Source organism: Aphelocoma coerulescens, chromosome 1A (assembly GCF_041296385.1).
Source record: "Aphelocoma coerulescens isolate FSJ_1873_10779 chromosome 1A, UR_Acoe_1.0, whole genome shotgun sequence".
Classification (NCBI taxonomy): domain Eukaryota; kingdom Metazoa; phylum Chordata; class Aves; order Passeriformes; family Corvidae; genus Aphelocoma; species Aphelocoma coerulescens.
In genome coordinates this window covers 21,580,207-21,600,600 of record NC_091014.1, presented here as the reverse complement: position 1 = coordinate 21,600,600, position 20,394 = coordinate 21,580,207, and the positions used below count along the sequence as shown (strand labels likewise).

Genomic DNA, 20,394 nt, shown 5'->3' with positions numbered 1-20,394 from the left:
TAAAAGGTGGAGGTAATTTTGTGTTCAGCATTTTGCCTTTTAAATATGAAGCTAAGTTAAATGAAGCTTAGAGGACGTAAAAGACATTAGAAAAGTACAATTCCTGTCTTGGAATTCAGTAAGGGACTAAATAACAAAAAAGGAGCTTAAGTGCTATTGAGCTGCACAGGTTTTCAATGTGTCAATTTTGAGAGATCATCTTGGTAAATGACACCTAACCCTGTTACAATGCATTGTCCTCAGCTATTCCACAGCCTTGGGGACAAAGAGCAAGTGCAATCAAGCAAACCTTAAGTCTTCATCCTTACAAACATCATTCAAGAATTTCAAATGTCACAACCTACGATCCGCTTACAGAAACCACATTAATGACTCATTCCTGTGTCAAAGGCCTAAGGCCAGTCTTTCCACGGTAATTCGTCTTCGCTTTTTGAATATGCACCTTTTTTCCTAAGGACGTGCTTACGGAAGGAGGCCGCACTAGAAGTACCTGTGGCTGGCTCGCCGTGTGCCCGCCCCGGCGCGGTCTCTGCGGGCTGCCTGCTGCCACCTCGCGGCACCGCCGGCCCGCCCAGCCCGGCACAGCGGCTCTCGGCAGGCGGAATCAGCGACAGGGAGCACCCGAAAGCCTTTGTTGGAAACAGTTACGATACGAACTGAAATCACTGATTTTCATTCGCTTCTCCGAAAGTCACAGCAGCAGCAGCAGCTCAGGCGTTGCAGGGTGACAGCCCACCTCACCCTTTCCATCCCAGAAAAGGACCAAGGTGTGCTCCAGGCATTGTTGGGTTTCCTTGGCACTGACTCCCCACCCATATTCAGGCTCCCTTCTCAAAAGCCAGTGCAAACCTGAAAAATCTTATTCTTCACCAGCCCTGAGCTGGTGAGGAATAGATTTTCTTTCCATGGAAAGAAAATCTTTCTACTGCTCTGCTTGCATTCACCACTCCAAACGTGGGATTTCTTCTGGGCTCACTGACTCCTCTTCCAAAGTCTCCCTGGTCCAGGGAAGAGGAAGTGGCATTATGGCAGTGTACAGTCACAACCTAATAATAACAACTATAGACCTACTGCCCTTCCTGTCCACATAAAAAACACTTGCCCAAAGCATTTCACTCTTTATACCAAGGCAAAGACAAAAAAGTTTTTTAAGGCTATGAATGCTGTAGGAATTATACTGTTCCTCTCACATGCACTTAGTATAAGGCAGTTCAAACAAATGCACCAGCCTCAGGTGCTTTCATGAGTCTTGCCATAGTTACCTTTTTACTCTTATTTATTTTTTTTATGTATCGATTCATTTATTTTTGCTCCAAAGTTAGAGAGTGTAGCTGCAAAGGCAGCAAGCCTCTCTGGAGCAAAGAAACCAAGATTTGGTAATGATTGGAATTCCGTTACATGTTACCTTCAACCTCTCCAAACAACAATTTAATGACTAAAGAGAAAACAATCCAAGAGCACCAAATCTCAAATGAAAAAAAGAAAAAAAACAAAACCCAACACAAGAGAAAAATAAACACTTTACTTCTAATTCAGGCACACAGAAATAGGGAGAAAATAGGGCTGGACAGGGCCTGAAGTTGTCGAGCCATTTATCAGGTGCCTAGTTCATGGAGAGAAATATTACTTCTGGCAGCTGTTTTTCTAATCTATTTTTAAAGGCATAAATATAAGAGGATCCACATTGTTCCTGCCTGGATTTCTTCCTGCTCTGCCTTGTCTTTTTCAAAACCACCCTCTAGAAGCCTCCATAACCAAATTCTGAACTCCCAAAATCAGTGGTGTTTGGATCACCTCACCCTCCAGAAAAAAAAAAACAAAAACAAAAACACCGACCCAACACTATCAAATGTCAAGCGTTTTTAAAGCAGCTTTCAAAACAGAAACAAAAAATTCTACTATAAAAATTAGGGGTTTAAAGAAGCTAACATGATAAGTACATAAATAATTCAAGATAACCACAACCAAACAGTAAAACATTAAAAATTGAACTGGGAACTACACAGGTAATAGAAACATAAAAATGATAGCAAGCACCTTCCACAAGGGAAGAGACATTTTATGAAAGAATAAGGTAATTGTCTCGTAGCTGCACTAATGTAGCTATTAAAGCTACATAGTTTTATCCTTTCCTTTTTTAACAGAAACTTACTCACACTTAAGCCTTACCCCTCAAAAACTGTTTAAAAATATGTTAGGAATTCTACTACTTTTGGATTATATTGTCCTGTATTATACTGGTGTAGACAAACAATCTACTGAGATAAGAAAATTAGCTCTAAGATAAAAAAACTTTTTTTTTTTTTGGTTTTCAAGATGCAAGATGCAGAAGTATTTAGTCTGTTACCAGTTGTTTTGAAGCCAAGAATGCTAATAGTTTGCTGGCCATTTCCAACCACCATGGGTCAGTCCACAGCTGTGCAGGCACTCGGTTTCAAAAGCATCCTCCATGCTTCCCAGTACATTTCTCTAAGAGGAAATTTCCTTCTGAAAGTTTCACTCAAAACATAACCGAGTACCTGACTCTGCACTGCTGCGATTATTTGCTTGCCTTAACATTCACAGAGAGATAAAATAAGGAAAACAAACATCCTACCACTGCACACAGATAAGTAAATTGTAAACTGAAAGACAGCTTACTGAAAACAAAAATTTGAAAATAACTCTTCAAAGTGGAATACCTTCAGTATCACCTTGAATAGTAGAAAAGCAAATTCTGAAGTTAAAATCATGAAATAATGATAATTAAACAGTAACTCAGAATAGCAAATGCCAGATGAAGTACAATTTATGAGATGTTTGCATGTTGTTATACTGCAAAAACAATGACTTGCACAAATTGAACTGATTCCAGCCTGAGCTTCAGGACATTATTGAGACATAAGAAAACAGTCCCTTCAATCTTTTCAGCATCAAAGACCATTTTTACAGTGCCTAAGTTGTTTGCATATGCAAGTATTCCTTGAGGAAGCAAATGGCAGTATTTATGTACAGAGATTTAATAAAAAAGACCCAAGTCACAATCTCTTCAGTTCTGAGCAAGGTCAACAAAGTCATGCACCTTGTTTTCCTCATGTATACTAATGGTAACAAGTACTCTGAAACAGCACAGACACCCGATCCGAAGCCTTGTGAACCCAGCCACCACCTAATGTACTACCACTTTGACACCATGCAGAGAAATGTCTCACTGAATTTGGAAAGCCATTATCACTTTTATATCTGAGACAAACTACTGATCTCTTTATCTGCCAATATCATGAATGTATTTTTGATGGAAAATGCAGCTTTACATATTTAAAGGATGATGTGTCCATTTTAGGCCTGTTCATTCTTAGGTAGTTGTTTCTTCAAAGAGAGGGTAGCAGTTGAAATTTAGATGGATGTTATGAAGGAAACTCATTACAATTTACACATCTATTTCAGTCTAAGATTCTCCCCACCTGCCTTGCCACAAGACAGTAACTTCAAACAACCCCTTTGTTTGCTGCAGAAAGTCACAAGCTGAGAACTGTAAAACCACAACATCCTGGAGAAGAAAACATCTGAGCAACAGAGTGAAAAAAATGTAAGCACATGTACACGTAAGATCTGCTGCAAACCCCAGACTGTGCTTTTTGGTCTCTGCTTTGCCACCGAGCCCACTCAACTCTTTCAGATAACATCAACAGCTGTGGAAGATCATCAAAGCAGACTGTTTTGCCCCTAATAAAGGAGGCTCAAAAGCCTAGGCTCAAAGCATGCAGGTAATGTGAAAGAGCAAATCCAGCTCAGCCAAGAGAGCTGACCCAGCTAGCACTGGAAAGGCCTATGCTGAGAAGACAGACCAGGTACAACCGAGCTGCCTTAGACTGAAATGGCAGGAAAGCATCAAAACAAAAAAACACCAGCATTATCAGAGGCTAGCAAATGTAGTGCAGGGGATTACTGACACAGAGAACCTCAATCCTACCTATAACTGAGGCAAAACCACCACAAGATCTACTTCTTAAGAGTAACATTAGAGCAAGATGAAAAAGCACATTCTCCTCACCCATCCAGACTTCGAAACAACCATGGCAATGCAGTGAAAGAATACATAGTGTCATCTGTTTTGCAGAAAATGTATTTGGTCTATGTGCTATCAAAGTTTCAGGTGATCTTCATTCCCCACTAAATCTTCCAAAGTCAATGATACTGTTTCCTCATTTGAGACATTATTTCAAGTATACAACAACTCTGTTAAGATTACCAGTATCTTGACAATACCCAAAGGGATGAATGAACCCAAACAATCCTAGCTTTTCAAATTACATTCCACTTTGTGTCTATGAAGTTACTACTTTAAGACGGTAACTGATGGATACTGTGAAGCAAGCTCCCCAAAAAAAGGGAGCTAAAGCGTATTCCACATCACTCACTTCCCCTTTGATGCCCTTTTCAAGATGGGCAGAGAACCTTTATACCCAACCAGCAGTCCTCCTTGCAAGTCACCTCATTAGTACAAACACCACAGCTTCTCCACCAATAAAATCATTGAGGACCTGTTCTTCTCTACCCTTCATCCTCCAAACAACACACTGATCTACCTTTGTGGTTAACCCACTGTTCTATTTCAGTATTCAGCAAAAGGGAATGATGTAAAATACCTACCCACAGTTCTTTCAGCCACCACTCCAAACTGACCCCATTTTCTAAGTACTTCAAGCACCTGACCACTTACACAAATCCTTCACACAGTAGATTTTAGTTCATCTCAAGAGAATCCAATCAAAAACAAATGGTGGTAATGACCATTAACTATCTAAGGTACAGATTTCTTTATTCTCCTATAAAACTGAGGAAACCAAGCACTACAAGGACTTCAAGCCCTGAAATCTAACATCTCAGACAGGAAAGACAAGTAAAACATAAAACCAGAAACCACTCTAAAAATAAAGACAAAAAAAAATAAAACCAGGAAGACCAACACCCTCAGCTGAGAGACAGTTAAGATGATTCTGAGACTCACGCCAGCATATTTACACCTTAGCAAGCCTGGTGCCACCAGTATGGCAGATTGTTGGTAATGTCATGTCCCTGAAAGCTAGCCACTCAAGCCTTAGCATTAGAAGACATGTATCACTTTAAAAAAAAATAGACTTGCATACAAAATGTTTAGATCATTCCAAGTTTTCTGTAAAGTAGCTAACATTCATTCTAAATAAAAAACTCTTCTAACAAGACTCAACATTAATTCTGAAGGTCCACTAAAGACCCTATATTTGTCTTTGGCTAGTGTAAGTGAAACGAGCCAAACCAATGTGCCCTATCAATGATGCAAGACTGCATCTTAATTAAAAACTCTTATCCAGCATGCTGGTGAGCATAAAGCGTACCTTTGAAATAGGAGTAACTTCATCTTCACATATTTCAAGATACAGATTACACACTTACCCAGAACAGACAGCAGAAACCACAAGGATAAACTGAGAAAAGAACAGTTATTCTATCCCTATGTCTGCATTTTAATTTTCCATTCTTAATCTGCAGGCACTTAGGAACATGACTTAAAATGCACTTACATTAATTGCCTAATGTATTCTTTTACAAAAGAATTAACAATGGTTATGGCAGTTCTTTTTTATATCCAACCATGAAAACAAGGAACCTTCAGCAGCCATCAATGTTATTTCCAATGGAAAACTAGGTAATCCTATTTTCTTGTAAAAAAGTCCCAGGAGAGCCTATCTTCTTCAATATTTTGTTCTAAAAAGGTAACAACAACCAGAGTTCCTCAGTTAAGAAAGAGATTCCTTTACAAAGGACAAAAGGCAGTGTTTTCTAAAAATATAGCAAGGGTTGACCACCAGTGTGAAGTGTTCACTCCACAAGTCCCAAATTTTTAATTAAAAAAAACATTTATTACAACATAATATTACAAATAACTAGCTTCAATGATCAACAAATAAAACTTTACAAAATGCAAACAATGTAATTTCCAACTGTGGAGTGACAGATATCCCAAGTGTACAAACACAACATCTTTTTGTTTATGCCCACTTAAAAATCATTTCCAGTCTGCTTTATTTTCCATCAAATACAGTACATTTATCCAAACAAAAGCATGTACATTCAATATAGAACATTTTGAGCAAAGCTACAATCTTAGTTCCCATTCACAGTATTTTTAGTGCAATGCACTAACAGGGCCAAATAGTTCTCTATCCATAAAAGCATTTTTACTCCTGATCTTGTGATCAACATTTAGATATATTTTATACAAAAAGTATACATGAACACGAGGCACCTCCCTAAGTAAGGGAGTGAACCAATATAAAAAACATGGTATTTCTTCTGATGTACAATACCTTTCAAATTGTAGCAATTTGACACAAATCACTAAACAGAATATTTTCTAAAAGGTAAAAAAAAAAACCAACCAACCAAACAAAAAAAAACCCAAACAAAAAAACCTAAACAACAACAAAAAAAAACCCCAAAACAAAACCCATGATCGCATGAAACCCACCAAGAACTTCATAATGGTAGGCATGCAACTGTTTTACTACAATCTTGACTAAAAGGTTTAAAAAAAGGTATCTAAAACATTTTCCAATTACACAAAGTCAAGTGCTACCCATAGTGGTCATATATGATTTTGAGAGAAAATATATTTTGAGTTTCTCCCGAACTATCCTCCCTTTTTATTAATATTTAATGAAATAAGCTAACATTATAAGTGGTTGTGCACAGATTGTCTATAATACATCAGCAAATATTCACTACCTTCATATTAACATTAGTGTGTTGATCTTTTAAAAATAAACTGAAAAAATAAACTGCAACTATCATTAAAGTGCTTGTGTATAATTTTTTTTAAAAAATTAAAGAATAGAGGAATGTGGATATTGTCGTAAACTTTCTAGATGTTTACAAAGTTTTCCTATGAACCACACATATGGAAACAAATGGAGGTCTTTGAAGTAACTTCAGCACAGTGAAACTCAGAATGTCCTAGAACTGGGAAATTATGAAAAAGTCAATATGAACAAACTGAATTTATGGCAAATACTAAAAATTAGTAGAATTCAGCCAATACACACTACATTGTTTGCTCTTATACATTCATTTGTAATAAATTTAAACCAGTATATTACACAACATTTACCAAAGTAGGATATCACATCAAAGTTTGAGTTGTCCATCAATTAACACTACCAGGGAGGACCAGTATGCCTGGATGATGAGTTTTCTGAAGATGACTTCCTAAATGAGGAAAAAACACCTTCTTCCGAAGCTGCTGTTCATTAACTTGTCTCTAGTGGACTCTTATTTAATTTCAGGAAGTTTGTTCTATACTGTGTCAAATTACAACTGCATAGAGATAACTGCTAATTTAGAAGCGCGCGCATTTCATTTTAACTACTTCAGTGTTTTGGGAAGTGGCACTGTCCTACAAGCAGTCAGAACGGTTATTAATATAGTAAGAAAAAAAACAGCTTATGAAAATATTTCCTCCTTATAGTACCATTTTCAAGAATTAGCAGTTCCAACAACAAACTAAAGTCTTTTTCAGTCAAATGAACTTCAGAATTTCCGAACATCACTTGAACCTATCTGAAGAGAAATGGGAATAAATTAATACTTTGAGTTTACCCATATAATTCTGTTTTAAACTACACAACGTAAATAATTTATAAGGCTAAATTTTTAATTCATATTCAAAATGCAGAAGCCACTCCTCCTCTAAAATTCAGCATATTTCAGGATCCAACACAATTCATTTTTGAAGTTATGTCTAATTTGGCCAGGATTTGTTAGAAAGTCACAAAAGCACCACATCACAATTTAACATAACTAGGTGGTTATTCACTATGAAAGCTGAACTCAAATCAAATCACCTCCTGGAAAATAGCATTTCAGAGTTGAAATATAGAACAAGGCACATATACTTAGTTTTCTTTTTACCAAATATGCTAGAAAGATGGTTCTGAATAAGGACGTTAGAAACCCCTACAAGTATCACTACAGTCTCTCTTCATGATATTTTTGTACAATCCCCAACCTTCAGGCATCAGTTGGTCATTCTGAAATACAAACTGACTGTATACAAATATTTTCTTTTTTAAAAGGTCTTCTAAAAATAGACCAACTTTAACATGAAGGCTATGGAAAACTGAGTAACTACAAACACAACACCTCTGAGTGTAAAAAATTCCCAGAGTACCACATAAGCAGAAGTTTAGAAAATTCTAAGCCAGACTTCAATACATACTGATGCTTAAATCAAAAATTTTGATAAGATTTGAACAATTTAAAAAAATAAATGACCACAAGTCTCCAAACCCAGGCTTATATAAAAAAGCACTAAAAGAATGAAATGCTAAATTTGAAGACTTCAATGGTGTTTGCAGGCACCTAACCCATAACGATTTTAAATCAAAGCAACTAAGCAACCAAATTACATGAAAAAAACCTGTTCTATGTACTTTTGTTGACAGTGTGTAGGCAATACACATTAAAATAAAAATTTAAGTTTACAGTGCTAATTTCAGTAAGTTCATAGAGATTTTTTTCTGTTACCAGATTTTACTTTAGTATTTTTAGTATTTCTTCAAGTGGTCACAGCAAAGTTAATTAAATGAGTTAAGTTATTCAAACCAAACAAAATTATTGCTAATTTTTTTAAATTACTATTTTAAAAATGTATGTATATTAACTTGATTATAACATATGCCTTAAGACAGTTTAAAGAGTTAACTCAGTACAGCTCAATCTAAATTCCATCCTCCTGCAATGACAAATTTAGATTTTAACTCTAGCAAAATGCTAAAAAAAAACAAAACCAAAAAAAACCAAATTTGACATCTATTTTTGCATTTAAGCCACTAAATCATAAAATCTATGGGAAAATATGTTTTCAACAATAAATCAACAACAGCAAAAGAAAGGCAGTGGTATTGTTGGGGGATTTTTAAAAAAAAAGAAAAAAAAAAGACAAAACACTTTTTCTTTTTCCTCACCAGACAACAGCTTTAGATCTTGTACTTCTGCCTTTGGTTTTACTTTCTTCAGGTGAATGAGATACATTTGCTTTGTGGGTTTTCTTATGATGTTCTAGAAAAGCTTTTCTGGCAAATGCTTTCCCACATTTATTGCATCGGTGTAGAGAAAAGTTTTTTGTTACTTTTACTTCAATGCCAACATCAGCTCCTTCATACTTTTTATTGGGAGAATTAGAGGTGACATCCTGTTTTGAACCAATCTGTTTTGTTTCATCCCTCTGAGAGCCTCTTTTTGTCACCTTATTTAAAACAAGATCAATTGGCTTCTTTATTGCTCTTATTTCTAAACTTGCAGTTATTTTCCCAAGGTAGCGTGGTGACTTTTTATGAACCACAGTTATGTGTCTTATCACATCACGCTTGCGACGCGTTTCATAGGAGCAGAGTGGACATCTGTAGTATTTAACATAAATATTATTTCCATCTGTGTGTAATTCAATGTGTTTTGTTAAATTCTGTTTAGAAGTAAATTGGCGCTTACAGAGTTTACAGTAAAGCTGCTTGAAGTCAAAGCCAGCTGAAAGTTTTGGCTTCCTGGTTTTTTGCTGGCCACCTGCAGCAGATGCATTGGTTGATTTAGGGGTTGATTTAGCGGTTGATTTGCAGGTTGATTTAGTGGTTGATTTAGAAGTTGATTTAGGGTTTTCGGGGTCCTGTTTAACTTTATTTTTCTGTGCTGACGGTGTGTTCTTTTTCTCATTTGAATGATTTGTTCCCTTTAATTCATTGTGTGGAGAAAGCGCAATGGAAGGGGGTGAAGGTTCTACAGAATCTGCTGGTTCAACTTTTATTTCTGTGCCATTGGCAGTATTGTTGGGTCCTTTCTCTCTTTTAGAGTTCTTTCCAGAAAGAGTTATCTTGTGAACAATTTGCATATGCCTTTTCAGCATTATTTGTGAACTATATTTTCTCTTACACAGAAGGCATTTGCATGCACTTAAATTGTATTCAGCCTTTGAAGACGACTTTTGTTTTCTGGTCTTAAAAGATTTTTTAGCAGAAACTGTATCCAAGAACAAAGGTTGCCCAGGCTTTGTAGCTATATCAGGAGTAATGGAATCCCTTCTTAATCCTCTATGAACTTCATCAAAATGCCTCCTTACATTGGCTTTTGTAGCAAATGATTTATAACACACAGGACAACTTCTGCCTAATGTTACGAGAACATTCTTATTTCGTCCTTTTGCGGAGCACTGGTTTGGTTTCTTTTTTGTTTCTATGTACTTCTTTAGCTCTTCCATCTTTTTTTTGTGTACTTTTCGAATGTGCCGGCGTACACTGCGTCTTGAATGAAATTCCTTCCTACAGAGGCAACAAATCAACTGGTGGCCATAATCAGCGTTATCCAGAGAGTCCAAGTCAGGATTTACTTCTGGTGGCTGTTCTTCAGGAGTAGCTATCACTTTGTTTGTAACTGGATCAGCAGGAGGTAATTCTACAGACTCCCCAGGTGGGACTGGGGCTGGAGCTGAAACAGTCTTGGGTTGCTCAGTGCTGGGTTCCTGTATCTGTACCGGAGCTTGATCAGGGTTATGGCTACTTTCTGTGTTCTCATCTGGGCTATCAGTCCTTGACACATATTGGAATACAGCATTTTGATTAGTTTCTATCGGTTCCAATGTAATAATATATTCTCGCTTATCTACCCTTGGATAGATTGCTTCAAGAAGGTCATTTATGGCTTGACTCTGCTTATCTTTTGTATCTGGGAGGTCTGTGAAAAGAGGAAAAGGTACTTTTTAATGATTTGGTAATTTTCAATTATTTAAATTTCAAAGTAGCTTTTAACCACTATGTGAATTCAGTCTCCAAATTTCCACAAATCCTCTTTTGTACTCTCTGAACACTCAAAGGCTTTGAGTAATCGTTACAAGTTGCCTTTTTATTAAAAGCCAACATCGGAAATAACCCTCCCGGCGTGCTAATGTGAAAGCCACCTGAACTAAAAATTTGTATGACTGGAATTAAGCTGGTCTGGAAAAAACTGTATCAATTGCAAAAATAACATCATTCAACTAAGCTTGTTCTGCAGGTGTGCAACTAAGCCTGAAGTATCATTAGAAACCGATTTTCCTACTGTGGGATACAGGCACTCTCAATAAAGGGACCTAATTCTGGAAATAAGCTCTCTCTGTGAATTCTGAACAATCCTTACCAAAGAATGAAACATCTGTGTAACCTGAACATTGCATGAAGATATAAGTAGATAATATTTTACAGGTCTCAGTAATATTCTCTTTTTAAATGTCAAATTACTTCAGTGCTCTAGTTCCTAGTGTGATACTTGAAGCATCTGCACTGGCACAACTAAGAAGCCAGGGTCCTACAGCAAAAAGGTGAGGCACTGAGATGACACAGTTCAAATTATTGTGAATAATTTTAAAGATGTGAGTCCTGGTGACAGCTAATTAAAAACCCACACTTAGTCAGAGTTATTCCTTCCACGCACCCAGCAATACATCAAAAGTGTCAGTACAAGAAATATGCTGTTTTGTTGCTCCAAACTCATTTTTTAACACTGAATTTTTAACAGCTTTTGCAGTCAGTTTCAAATGGGCCTATCTATATAGTTTTTACCAAAAGTAAAAAGTCCTTCCTATTTTATAGCACCTTTTAAGACTACTTCGTGACTATACTGACTGAGTGCATGTCAAAAAACTTAGCAGGGAATAGTCTTTGGAATTTTTCACCATGGGGTGCTGAACTTCTATTCCCACCTCTTGTTCACTATCTTTTATTTATTGAAAAAAACTCCCACTTAGTTCAATAACTATACTCAATTTTATATAAAACACAAATATTTATACAGTTTTATTCAGACCGTGTAGTATCCTTCCCTTCATTTGCACCTCTCATACTGAGCAGTGGAAATTATTTTATTTGTATGTTACTTCATATAACATATGAAAGTTAATCAGAAAGTTAAATGTAGACTAGAATGTCAGGAGCTGGACATGAAATCTTTCCTCAGGATAATCTTACTTTGCTTAGAAACTATTGCATCTAAGTCAGATGCAATTCTAACCTTTCTTTGAAACTACAAGTCACCTGTGACTATAACTGGCCAAGCAAGTTCATTTTAGGAAGGTGACAGTACCAGCCTTTTCACCTTCTCCTTTTAGTGTACACCACGTGCAAAAAGAATCATCAAAATATATCTCTGTTTGTTCCTAATTTTTGAAATATTGAAGCAGGAAGGCATTAATCAGGAAAGAAAATTCCTCACTGCACCTATAATGATCTAGTCAAGAGATCAGGAAAATTAGAAAGCTTTACAAAACATTTTTGAATGCTGACACATTTCCAAATTAATCAACTTTACTCAGATCAACAAAAAGTCATCACTGGAATGAGACTCTAATAAATTTCTTTTTCCATAAAAATATAGTTCTTGTTTTTTTCCTCATCATTTAAATCCCTTCTTTTAATAATAAAGTTTCTTTTCTACAACAAAGATGCTGGGCTAGTCATGATCACATAGAATATGTTAAAGCCGCGTAACATGAAGTGAAGCAAGGAAAAAGAGACAGCATTATTCAAGCACAGAGCCTTAAATAAAAGGGTAAACTTTTAGTCTGTGTTTCATACTGACTGAGACCAAAAGACTGCATCCATGACACAAGCACTATAAGGGCTTCCTCAGTACAGGAGAATAATAAGGATATTGACCCAGGTCACTTCACAGCAGCAGCTGAAGTCCATCAGAGCTATGACAGCCTAAAACTGAAACACCCAGTTAGAGCCACTGTTTTCTGTAAGATCAGTTTCCCAGTCCTTTGACATACTTTTGGTATCTTTCACAGTAAAGGACAGATGGGAAAGAAAAAGGGGAACAAGGAATAGAAAGTGTTAAGAGTGACACTCTTAATTAAAAGGCTAGATGTATAAACTAGCTATCTAATTGTGATATTGGCATGGCTCTTGATTGTTAATTCATATAAAGTCATTGCTGTAGCTTCTTCAGTAACATAAAATTGATCTACATATGTTACTACAGAAATTTCATTCCACCTCCTTTTTTTGCATTTTTGTTTCAGGTATCTTTGTGTAAATGGCAAAGAAAGATAAGTTTTTCAATTTTATTAACTTTATTAAACACTTAAATTAATAATACTTACTATCATCCATCTGAAGACTTGGAGGACAATAAAACTTTTTATGAGTAATTAAATTTGGTAATCCTCTGAAGAGACTCCGGCACAATTTACACTCAAAAATGGTGTCCACATCTTTTAACAAGATATGTTTAAGTTGTTTCGTTCCTGTAATAAAAGAAATATTACACTTAAGAAGGTTTTCTGTTCATTTAATTCATATCATCCCATGAAAAAGTGGAAACATTTTAGACCATGAATAATTATAACAGCATTTTATCTTTTGTTAATGCTACTTCATTTGCTCTGTAAGTTTATGATACATGCTCCAAATTTCACTATGAAGACAAGACCAGGATGAAAAAACCCCTCAAGGATTACACACACTACAGTTTACAGAGAAAGCGCAATGATTTACAATAAAAACTAACGCCTAGCATTAGGAAAGAGTTCTTCCTACAGTATTCAGTTGTTGCAATACAGTTGCCCAACAGGAAAGAATCAGCACCTAGAGCATTTAAAGAAGCCTGTAGTATTTTTTCTTTAGGGCTATCCTACAGTGCTAAGAAAACAAGATATATACAGCTATTTCATGTAGAAATGGTACCTGGTAAGGCAAAAAAACTAAAGCATAAAATAGAGCAAAGAGAATAGCTAACAGGTCAAGAAATGTTACTATATGTAGGTATCTGACCCAAGTCCAAGATAATAGAAATGTAGGCATATTTTCAGCCTGATGAAAGGAAAATACATACAACTTAAATCTGAAAGATGTCTGTTAAAACACTGAGAGTGTGATAAAATATTCTAGCTTTCCAGATTATTATGCATTGTATACAAAGATAGTTAGATCTAGCACTGTGGATGTATGCCAGCTCCTGTCATTTTTTTACACTTCAAACTTACTCCTTCATTTCTCATCTCATGAAAATTATGAATGTAATGCCTAAAATTAGCAATAGGTTACTAAATGATGCTTACCCACTCCAAATCAGAAAAAAGCACTAACTAACCAAATTCAGCTAATTTATCTATCTTCATTTTTTTTAGAATTTAATTAATCAAAACTAATCAAACAAGCAAAAATATCATGCAACTGGACCATGAATAAATAATATCAAACACCTATGGAAAAGCAGCAGCAAGACATCCTCAAGCTGAAATACAAGGTCAAGTGCTCTGTCATCTCATCACACTTCTCTTAAGAATTTCTTTTAAAGATCAAACTCAAGAGTCACACTGCAGAACTATTTTTGAAATTAAATTCTTTCAAATATTAAGAATACCATAATAGGCAATAGTTCTTCAATACAAATGGGCCTTACCAAGAAAGCTTCTTATTTCTTGGTGCAATAGTAGTACTAGTACTACATCTGAGTTGCAGCAAAGCACAGTGTCTTCAACAGTTCCTTAAAACTGGGATCCAAACTTGACCATCTGAGGCTTACCACGGTTTCTGTCCCCTCCTATGCCTTCCCAGGCCATATGTCACTGCTCTCTCTTTGAGTGTTACTAACCTCACCTTCATTTGACCTGCATTTTACAAACAGACTACTGAACAAATATTTAGATATAGCAACAAATAAAAATTGTACAGAGTTCCCCCCAGAAGCAAGCAACATTTGAATTTTTGCATATAAAGAAAATCTGGCTGAACAAAACTGAAGATGTTCCATGTAGATAAAATTCTTGTGAGATACCAATCTATAATAGAAACAAAATGCTTCCAATTTGGTGAAGGCACACAAAGAAACAGAATTCAGCCATGGTGTTCATGCATGCCCTAGCCACAAACCTCCCTCTCAAAAAAAAAAAAATTCTCCACTATTACCCAATCAAGGGACACACAGGTTACTCATTCTCTCTCCTGTTATATTGATATTTCAGTCTTCTTCTGTTCAGGACTGAAATGTTTTTTTCCAATACAAATTACTGGATTTAAGAATTAGTGGATGAGATTAAAGGATTTATGACATACTAGAGATCATACTATATGACATGGTAGTTACTCTGGCTTCAAATCATCCTTATGCAACTATGAAGCTTTTCACAGGTGGGAGTAAAGAAAAATAATTGATCCTTTTGAATCAAAATGTAGACCTTTAGGAACTTCTGGAAGCAGCAAAAAAATTTAAAACGTCCACTGGTTTTGTGGACACAGCAGGCAGAGGAAAACAGTATCATCTCCTTACTCTTCACCAACTGCAGACTGTGGCAACAAGTCAATCTCCTGTCAGTATATGCTGCCTCCAGCTTACTGGAGAAGACTTACTGAAGTCTTCTCTATTTTGTAGTTACATCTGATTGTATATTGTGATGGTAATGCAGGTGATACCTTGTCAAATTCTGTTAATATTTGTAAGTGTTGATGCTAGAATAACATCAAAGTCACAAGAAATTGGTAGAGAACACTGGTCATAAATATCTCTCTGTCAGAAATACCTAAGTTTATGCCTTTTGCAAGCAGTTTCTTTTTTAGAAAAAAAATTAGATTCAAATTCATTTTTTATTCTTAATGCTTTGAATGACAGAAGCTTTTGATAAAATTACTCTGTCTTAAATCTCTATTCCTTTACTACAAGAATCAAACATTCTCTTTCCATAATGAAATGTTGCTTGTTCAAAACTAGCCAGTAAAATCTTTGTCTAAGTCTTCTTTCCTTCTGTCCAAGCACCCTGATGCAAGTGACTGATGATATCAAAATAAGTTATCAATTTAACACCTGCCAGTGAGGACAATCTGGAAGTAACTCAAAGTATCTGCAACCCATTTCTGCTATTACTAGTAGATATTACATTAATCTTCTTCAGATTACATTAATCAGCCAAAGAAGCCTGTCACACACATCTGAGCCCTCAAGCAATCTCAACCAAACTAAAAAAGCTTACTAATGAATAATCTCACATCCTGTTTTTGTATTAAGTTATTGAAATGCTAGTGGACAACTTAAATACTGTGCCCTTTTACAAGACTCAGACCAGACAAGTATCTCATTGCACAGCAACAATGTTTTTATACACAACACATTTCATATATTTAAAAGCTCTGTGTGAAAAAAATCTAGAAACACATAGACAGTAGCACTAAAGACCTAGAGTTGTGAAAATAAAATGTTTGGTTTGCCACATCTGAAGTATAGAAACAGCTTGAAAACATTGAAGGTTTCAGTCTTCCCTGGCATGCCTCCCCAAATGCTTAATTGTGCATTGCTATGTATTGCAACTCCCAAAAACAATCAAGGAAGACATTAAAAGTAGTATGATAAAGCAATTGAAAAAGTTCAAGATAAAGTTTTTTCTTCAGCTCAGGAGTTTTCTGATAAACTCATCAATAATAGCAGCAGAAAGGACACAAAGCAGAACAACAAACTTAATTTTTAAGGTTTTTCAAAGATAACTATACAGCCAGATCTGTATCTTCATTACTTTCTATGAAAACCCACAGGAAAAGGAACACCTAATTCCACAAATCTACAAATATTTTGCAAATATGCATAAAGTCAGGTGCTGGTTATTTTAATACACTGAATAAACATTAGTCTTTTAACAAGGTAATGAACTTCATAAGGGTCAGGCATGGTTTCATACCTGATCGAAAACACTCAATGATTTGTTGAATACCAGATTTTGACGTTTGCAGAGGCTGCTGCAATAATGGAGGATCACCAGGTTCCAACAGATGCACTGAAATATATAAAAGGATAGTAAGCCATTAGAAAACACTCAGGTGATTTCTGTAATTTAGGAATTTTCCATACATACAGTAAACTAGCTAAAAAGAACAGCCAGTACTACTGTAAAAGTAGCCTTACTCTAGAATTTTTGTCTCTATTGAATTAAAAAACAGTCAACACTGAATTTTCCAGCTATGACACCTTCTGACAGTTTGCTGTCATTTTGATCACTTAAAAAAATGTGTATTCAAAGCTACATTTAACATAGAAACATATAAATACATAAAACAGAATTAACTCACTAGAAATGTCCGTCAATTAAAGTAATTCCCCAGAACAATCTACTTGACTCCCATCATTAAAACCAAACCACATGTACAAAAAAACATTACCAAATACTATATTACCAGCATTACCAAATACTTCACAGCATACTACCTGACTTCAGTGTTGCCAGTATGCACCTAAACACTGAACTCAAATTTAAAGCAGCAATAATCAGAAAAAAAGCATAAGCATAGCTAAATAGTATATACAAAAAAAATCTATCATAGTATTCTTGACCAAGAAAGCTACATTCAATAAACTCTTCAGGTTCAAGTAAACTGCTGAGGGAATACTTTATTTCTGATGTTTCATTCCACATCATATTCTTTGCAAAAGCTATTGAAACTAAAACATATATTAATCAGGATCTTTTGTCATTCCAATATGCAGTATTTACACACATGAAAATTCACAGCATTCCATTGCAGTATAGAGATATGACAATTAAGCTTTGCCCAGAGGGAAACACGAATTTACAGGAATAAGAGCACTTATTGAAGCATGTGTTTGCAAAATCATTAGTTAGGTCTTCTTTCAAATTTCTTATTGACTAAGTAGCTAGCTTCGTACTTCATAAACTGGCTCCCACCTTATCCCTTTGGTTTGATTTTAACCCCATTTCAAGGCTTTAATTTCTAAATGAAGCACTGAGCATCTCTAAGAAATTTGTATTTAATAAAGGCCAGTTGAGGCATAATATAAAAACTATTTAGAGATAATAAGTGCAAAAAGACTAAACAAATTTTGACAGGAAATTTGAGCTAAAAGATAAAAGGTTATAAAAAAATTCTAGCTGAAAAGAACATCAGAAAGAAAAGTACTGTAAAACAGGAAAACAGAATGAACAATTCACTCAACTATGCTGGCTCCATAATATACTATTATATGTACAAACACATAACAACCATGACAAATCAGCTAATCATTTGGGGATCTCGAACACAATGACATATTGTATTCTACTAGCCTACTCCCTACACTTCAAAATAAAACATTTTGGTTTGTATACAGCTTCTAATCTGCATGTATAACACCTACTGACATCAAGAGGAGTAACATAGGTAAAGAAGACCTAACAGATCACTGTTAATTTGTCAGGGAAGAAAAATATTTTAGTTTTTTAAAGCATTAGAACAACTCAAAACCATTTCATCATCAACACAAAAAAATGTTTCTACTAACTGAACAATACCTACTCTCAAAATTACATTTTATTAAAGGAGCATAATCAAAGTCACCATGCTCACACTTTCATCTGTTATTTCCCCAAACTTTCTTCTCAAAACAAAAGGGAAAGCATCCAAATAACATCTTTCTTTCAAAAACAGAAGGGAAAGCATCCAAATAAACTCTATAACAAGGCAAAAAGAAACAAAATTGCCTTTAAAATTACCAATTATAACAGTAGACAGAATAATTTCAAAAGCATCTAACAGGTTGGCTGAACCTTCAGAGTACTCATTACAGTTTTCACTGATGGCATCTTTCACATCACTCAGCCATGGAATATAAAGAGTTGTTCTAGGACATAGTGGGGTTTTTCTCCTCTGAGACTAAGATCTTCAATTTCATCAGGGTTCACCAGGGAAGACAGTGTAAAAATACAAACTGCAAACGCAAATGATTGCCAGAAACATCATTTTACAAAAAAACTGAGACCACTGCACTTTTTGGAAACAAAACGGTAAGTTGTTGTATTTATACAACTTCTTGCCTTCCTCTGCTCACTGCATACAATGTCCATGTGGTGGCCTGAGGATTATCCAACATCCTGCAGGAACTAAAAAATTCTCTTCCTGAAATGATTTTACGGCGACAGTTCAAGGATACAAAAAAAAAATTTCCAAACAAAATTCAGAAACTTTTTATACCTACAGCTGACACTAATGATATACGTTCACAACTATCACAGCAGTTCCTGCACGCTTTTAATGAAGCAGATACGCAAAACAGCCAAAGCATCACAGACCACTATACCTGGCTCACAGCATCCATGGTGATGGTGGTCAGTCTGACAACACTTGTCCCTTAGAGGCATTTTCCGTGCGCAAGACCTACTTTCCTTCTACATCCAGCAGCTCGTTTCTGCTAAAATAAGCAAAATAGCTGTCACCGCCGAAGCACAGGCGGCTCCGGAGCGCGCGAACCGCGCACACCCACTTCCTACGGCGGCACGGCCGGGCAGGCCGGAGGCAGCGGCACCCCTGGCGCAGGAGAAAGTTCCCATTGTTTTCGGCAGGTCTCACGACGCCCTCTGCAACGGCCGCGGCGAGCGCAGCCCCGCTCCCGCCCCGCCACCACCTGCGCCTCGGCCGGCGGGGGAGAGCCCCGGCCGCCGCCCTCCCCACCGAGCCCGGCCCGGCCGCGCGGCCCCGCGCCCCCTCCGTGGGCGGCCCCGCCGCGTTCCGTCCCCACCTCGCAGCCTCGTCCCGCAGCCCCACCGACGAGACGATGTCCCTGGGCTCCCGCGGGAGCGTGGGGAAAGCCGCGTCCCCAACAGCCCGGGGCTGCAGCGCGCCCGCCGCCGGGCCGGGCGCTCCCGCGGCGCTGCCGGAGCCGGAGCGGGGCGCGCCCGCCGCCCGCCACGCGCAGCCCAGGCGGGAGGGGCGCGCGGCCGCAGGTGACAGCGGGCGCCGACGCCGAGACGGAGCGGGCGCGACGGGCGGGTGCCGCGGGCCGGCCCTACCTGGAGAGGACCGGTGGCTTCCCCCTCCTCGAATTAAACTTTATTCGCCCCTGTCCCGCCAGAGCGGCGGCCGCTGACCCCGGAGCCGGATGGGCACGGGGGCAGGAAGTGACTGCGGTCCTGGCGGCGAGCGCCCGCCCAGTGCGCAGGCGCCGCGCTCGCCGCTCCCGGTCCCGGCCGCACAGGTGCCGGGCGGCGGCCGCGGGACGGGGCGGGGGCGGCCGGGGCGGCCCGGCCCACGGGGCTGTGGCGGATCACGGAGGAGTCCCGGCGGGCCGAGGTGCACCGCCCGCCACAGGACCGGCCCGCCGGGTGGAGCGCGCGGCGGGAACCGGCGCCGTCTTTGTCCCGCCGGGGAGAAAGGCCCTCGCTGACCGCCTCGCACACCCCTGATGTGCAGCGCTGCCCTGAGGGCACCGGTGCCCGCACACCAGTGGGACCAGCCAGCGTCCCTGGAGCTGGCATTTCTGCCCCCTTTCAGCCTGGTCTGCGCCATTACAGTGTAAAGAAATAGGAACCAAACCACCAGTTGTTCTAATAGACCTACCAAGGAAAAGGATAAAATAATGTTTTGAACACCTGGAGGA

The 20,394-nt window shown here is 37.9% G+C and overlaps 1 protein-coding gene across 5 annotated transcripts; it reads right to left on the bottom strand.

Annotated features, from left to right (window-relative positions):
• Nucleotides 1-6,021: 6,021 nt before the first annotated feature.
• Nucleotides 6,022-19,882, bottom strand: ZNF800 (zinc finger protein 800). Of its 5 annotated transcripts, XM_068996156.1 has the most exons (6): nt 19,808-19,882; nt 19,099-19,209; nt 16,709-16,804; nt 13,145-13,288; nt 8,985-10,740; nt 6,022-7,578 (listed from the first exon to the last, which is right to left on the bottom strand). In XM_068996156.1, coding segments are annotated over exons 2-6 (2,058 nt in total). In that variant the 5' UTR covers nt 19,160-19,209; nt 19,808-19,882; the 3' UTR covers nt 6,022-7,577. The 5 variants fall into 5 exon arrangements, with proteins under 5 accessions (XP_068852257.1, XP_068852230.1, XP_068852236.1 ...); XM_068996129.1 differs by having other exon boundaries at nt 6,022-10,740; XM_068996135.1 differs by having other exon boundaries at nt 6,022-10,740; nt 19,099-19,206; nt 19,808-19,879.
• Between the last annotated feature and the right edge of the window lie 512 nt (nt 19,883-20,394).

Excerpts from the sequence above, each read along its gene's own strand:
- ZNF800 (XM_068996129.1), bottom strand. The coding sequence starts at position 19,159 with ATGCCTCTAAGGGACAAGTGTTGTCAGACTGACCACCATCACCATGGA. Across the intron at positions 16,805-19,098 it reads CCATGGATGCTGTGAGCCAG|TGCATCTGTTGGAACCTGGT; the intron begins GTATAGTGGTCT and ends TATATATTTCAG. Across the intron at positions 10,741-13,144 it reads AAGTCTTCAGATGGATGATA|ACCTCCCAGATACAAAAGAT; the intron begins GTAAGTATTATT and ends CTCTTTTCACAG.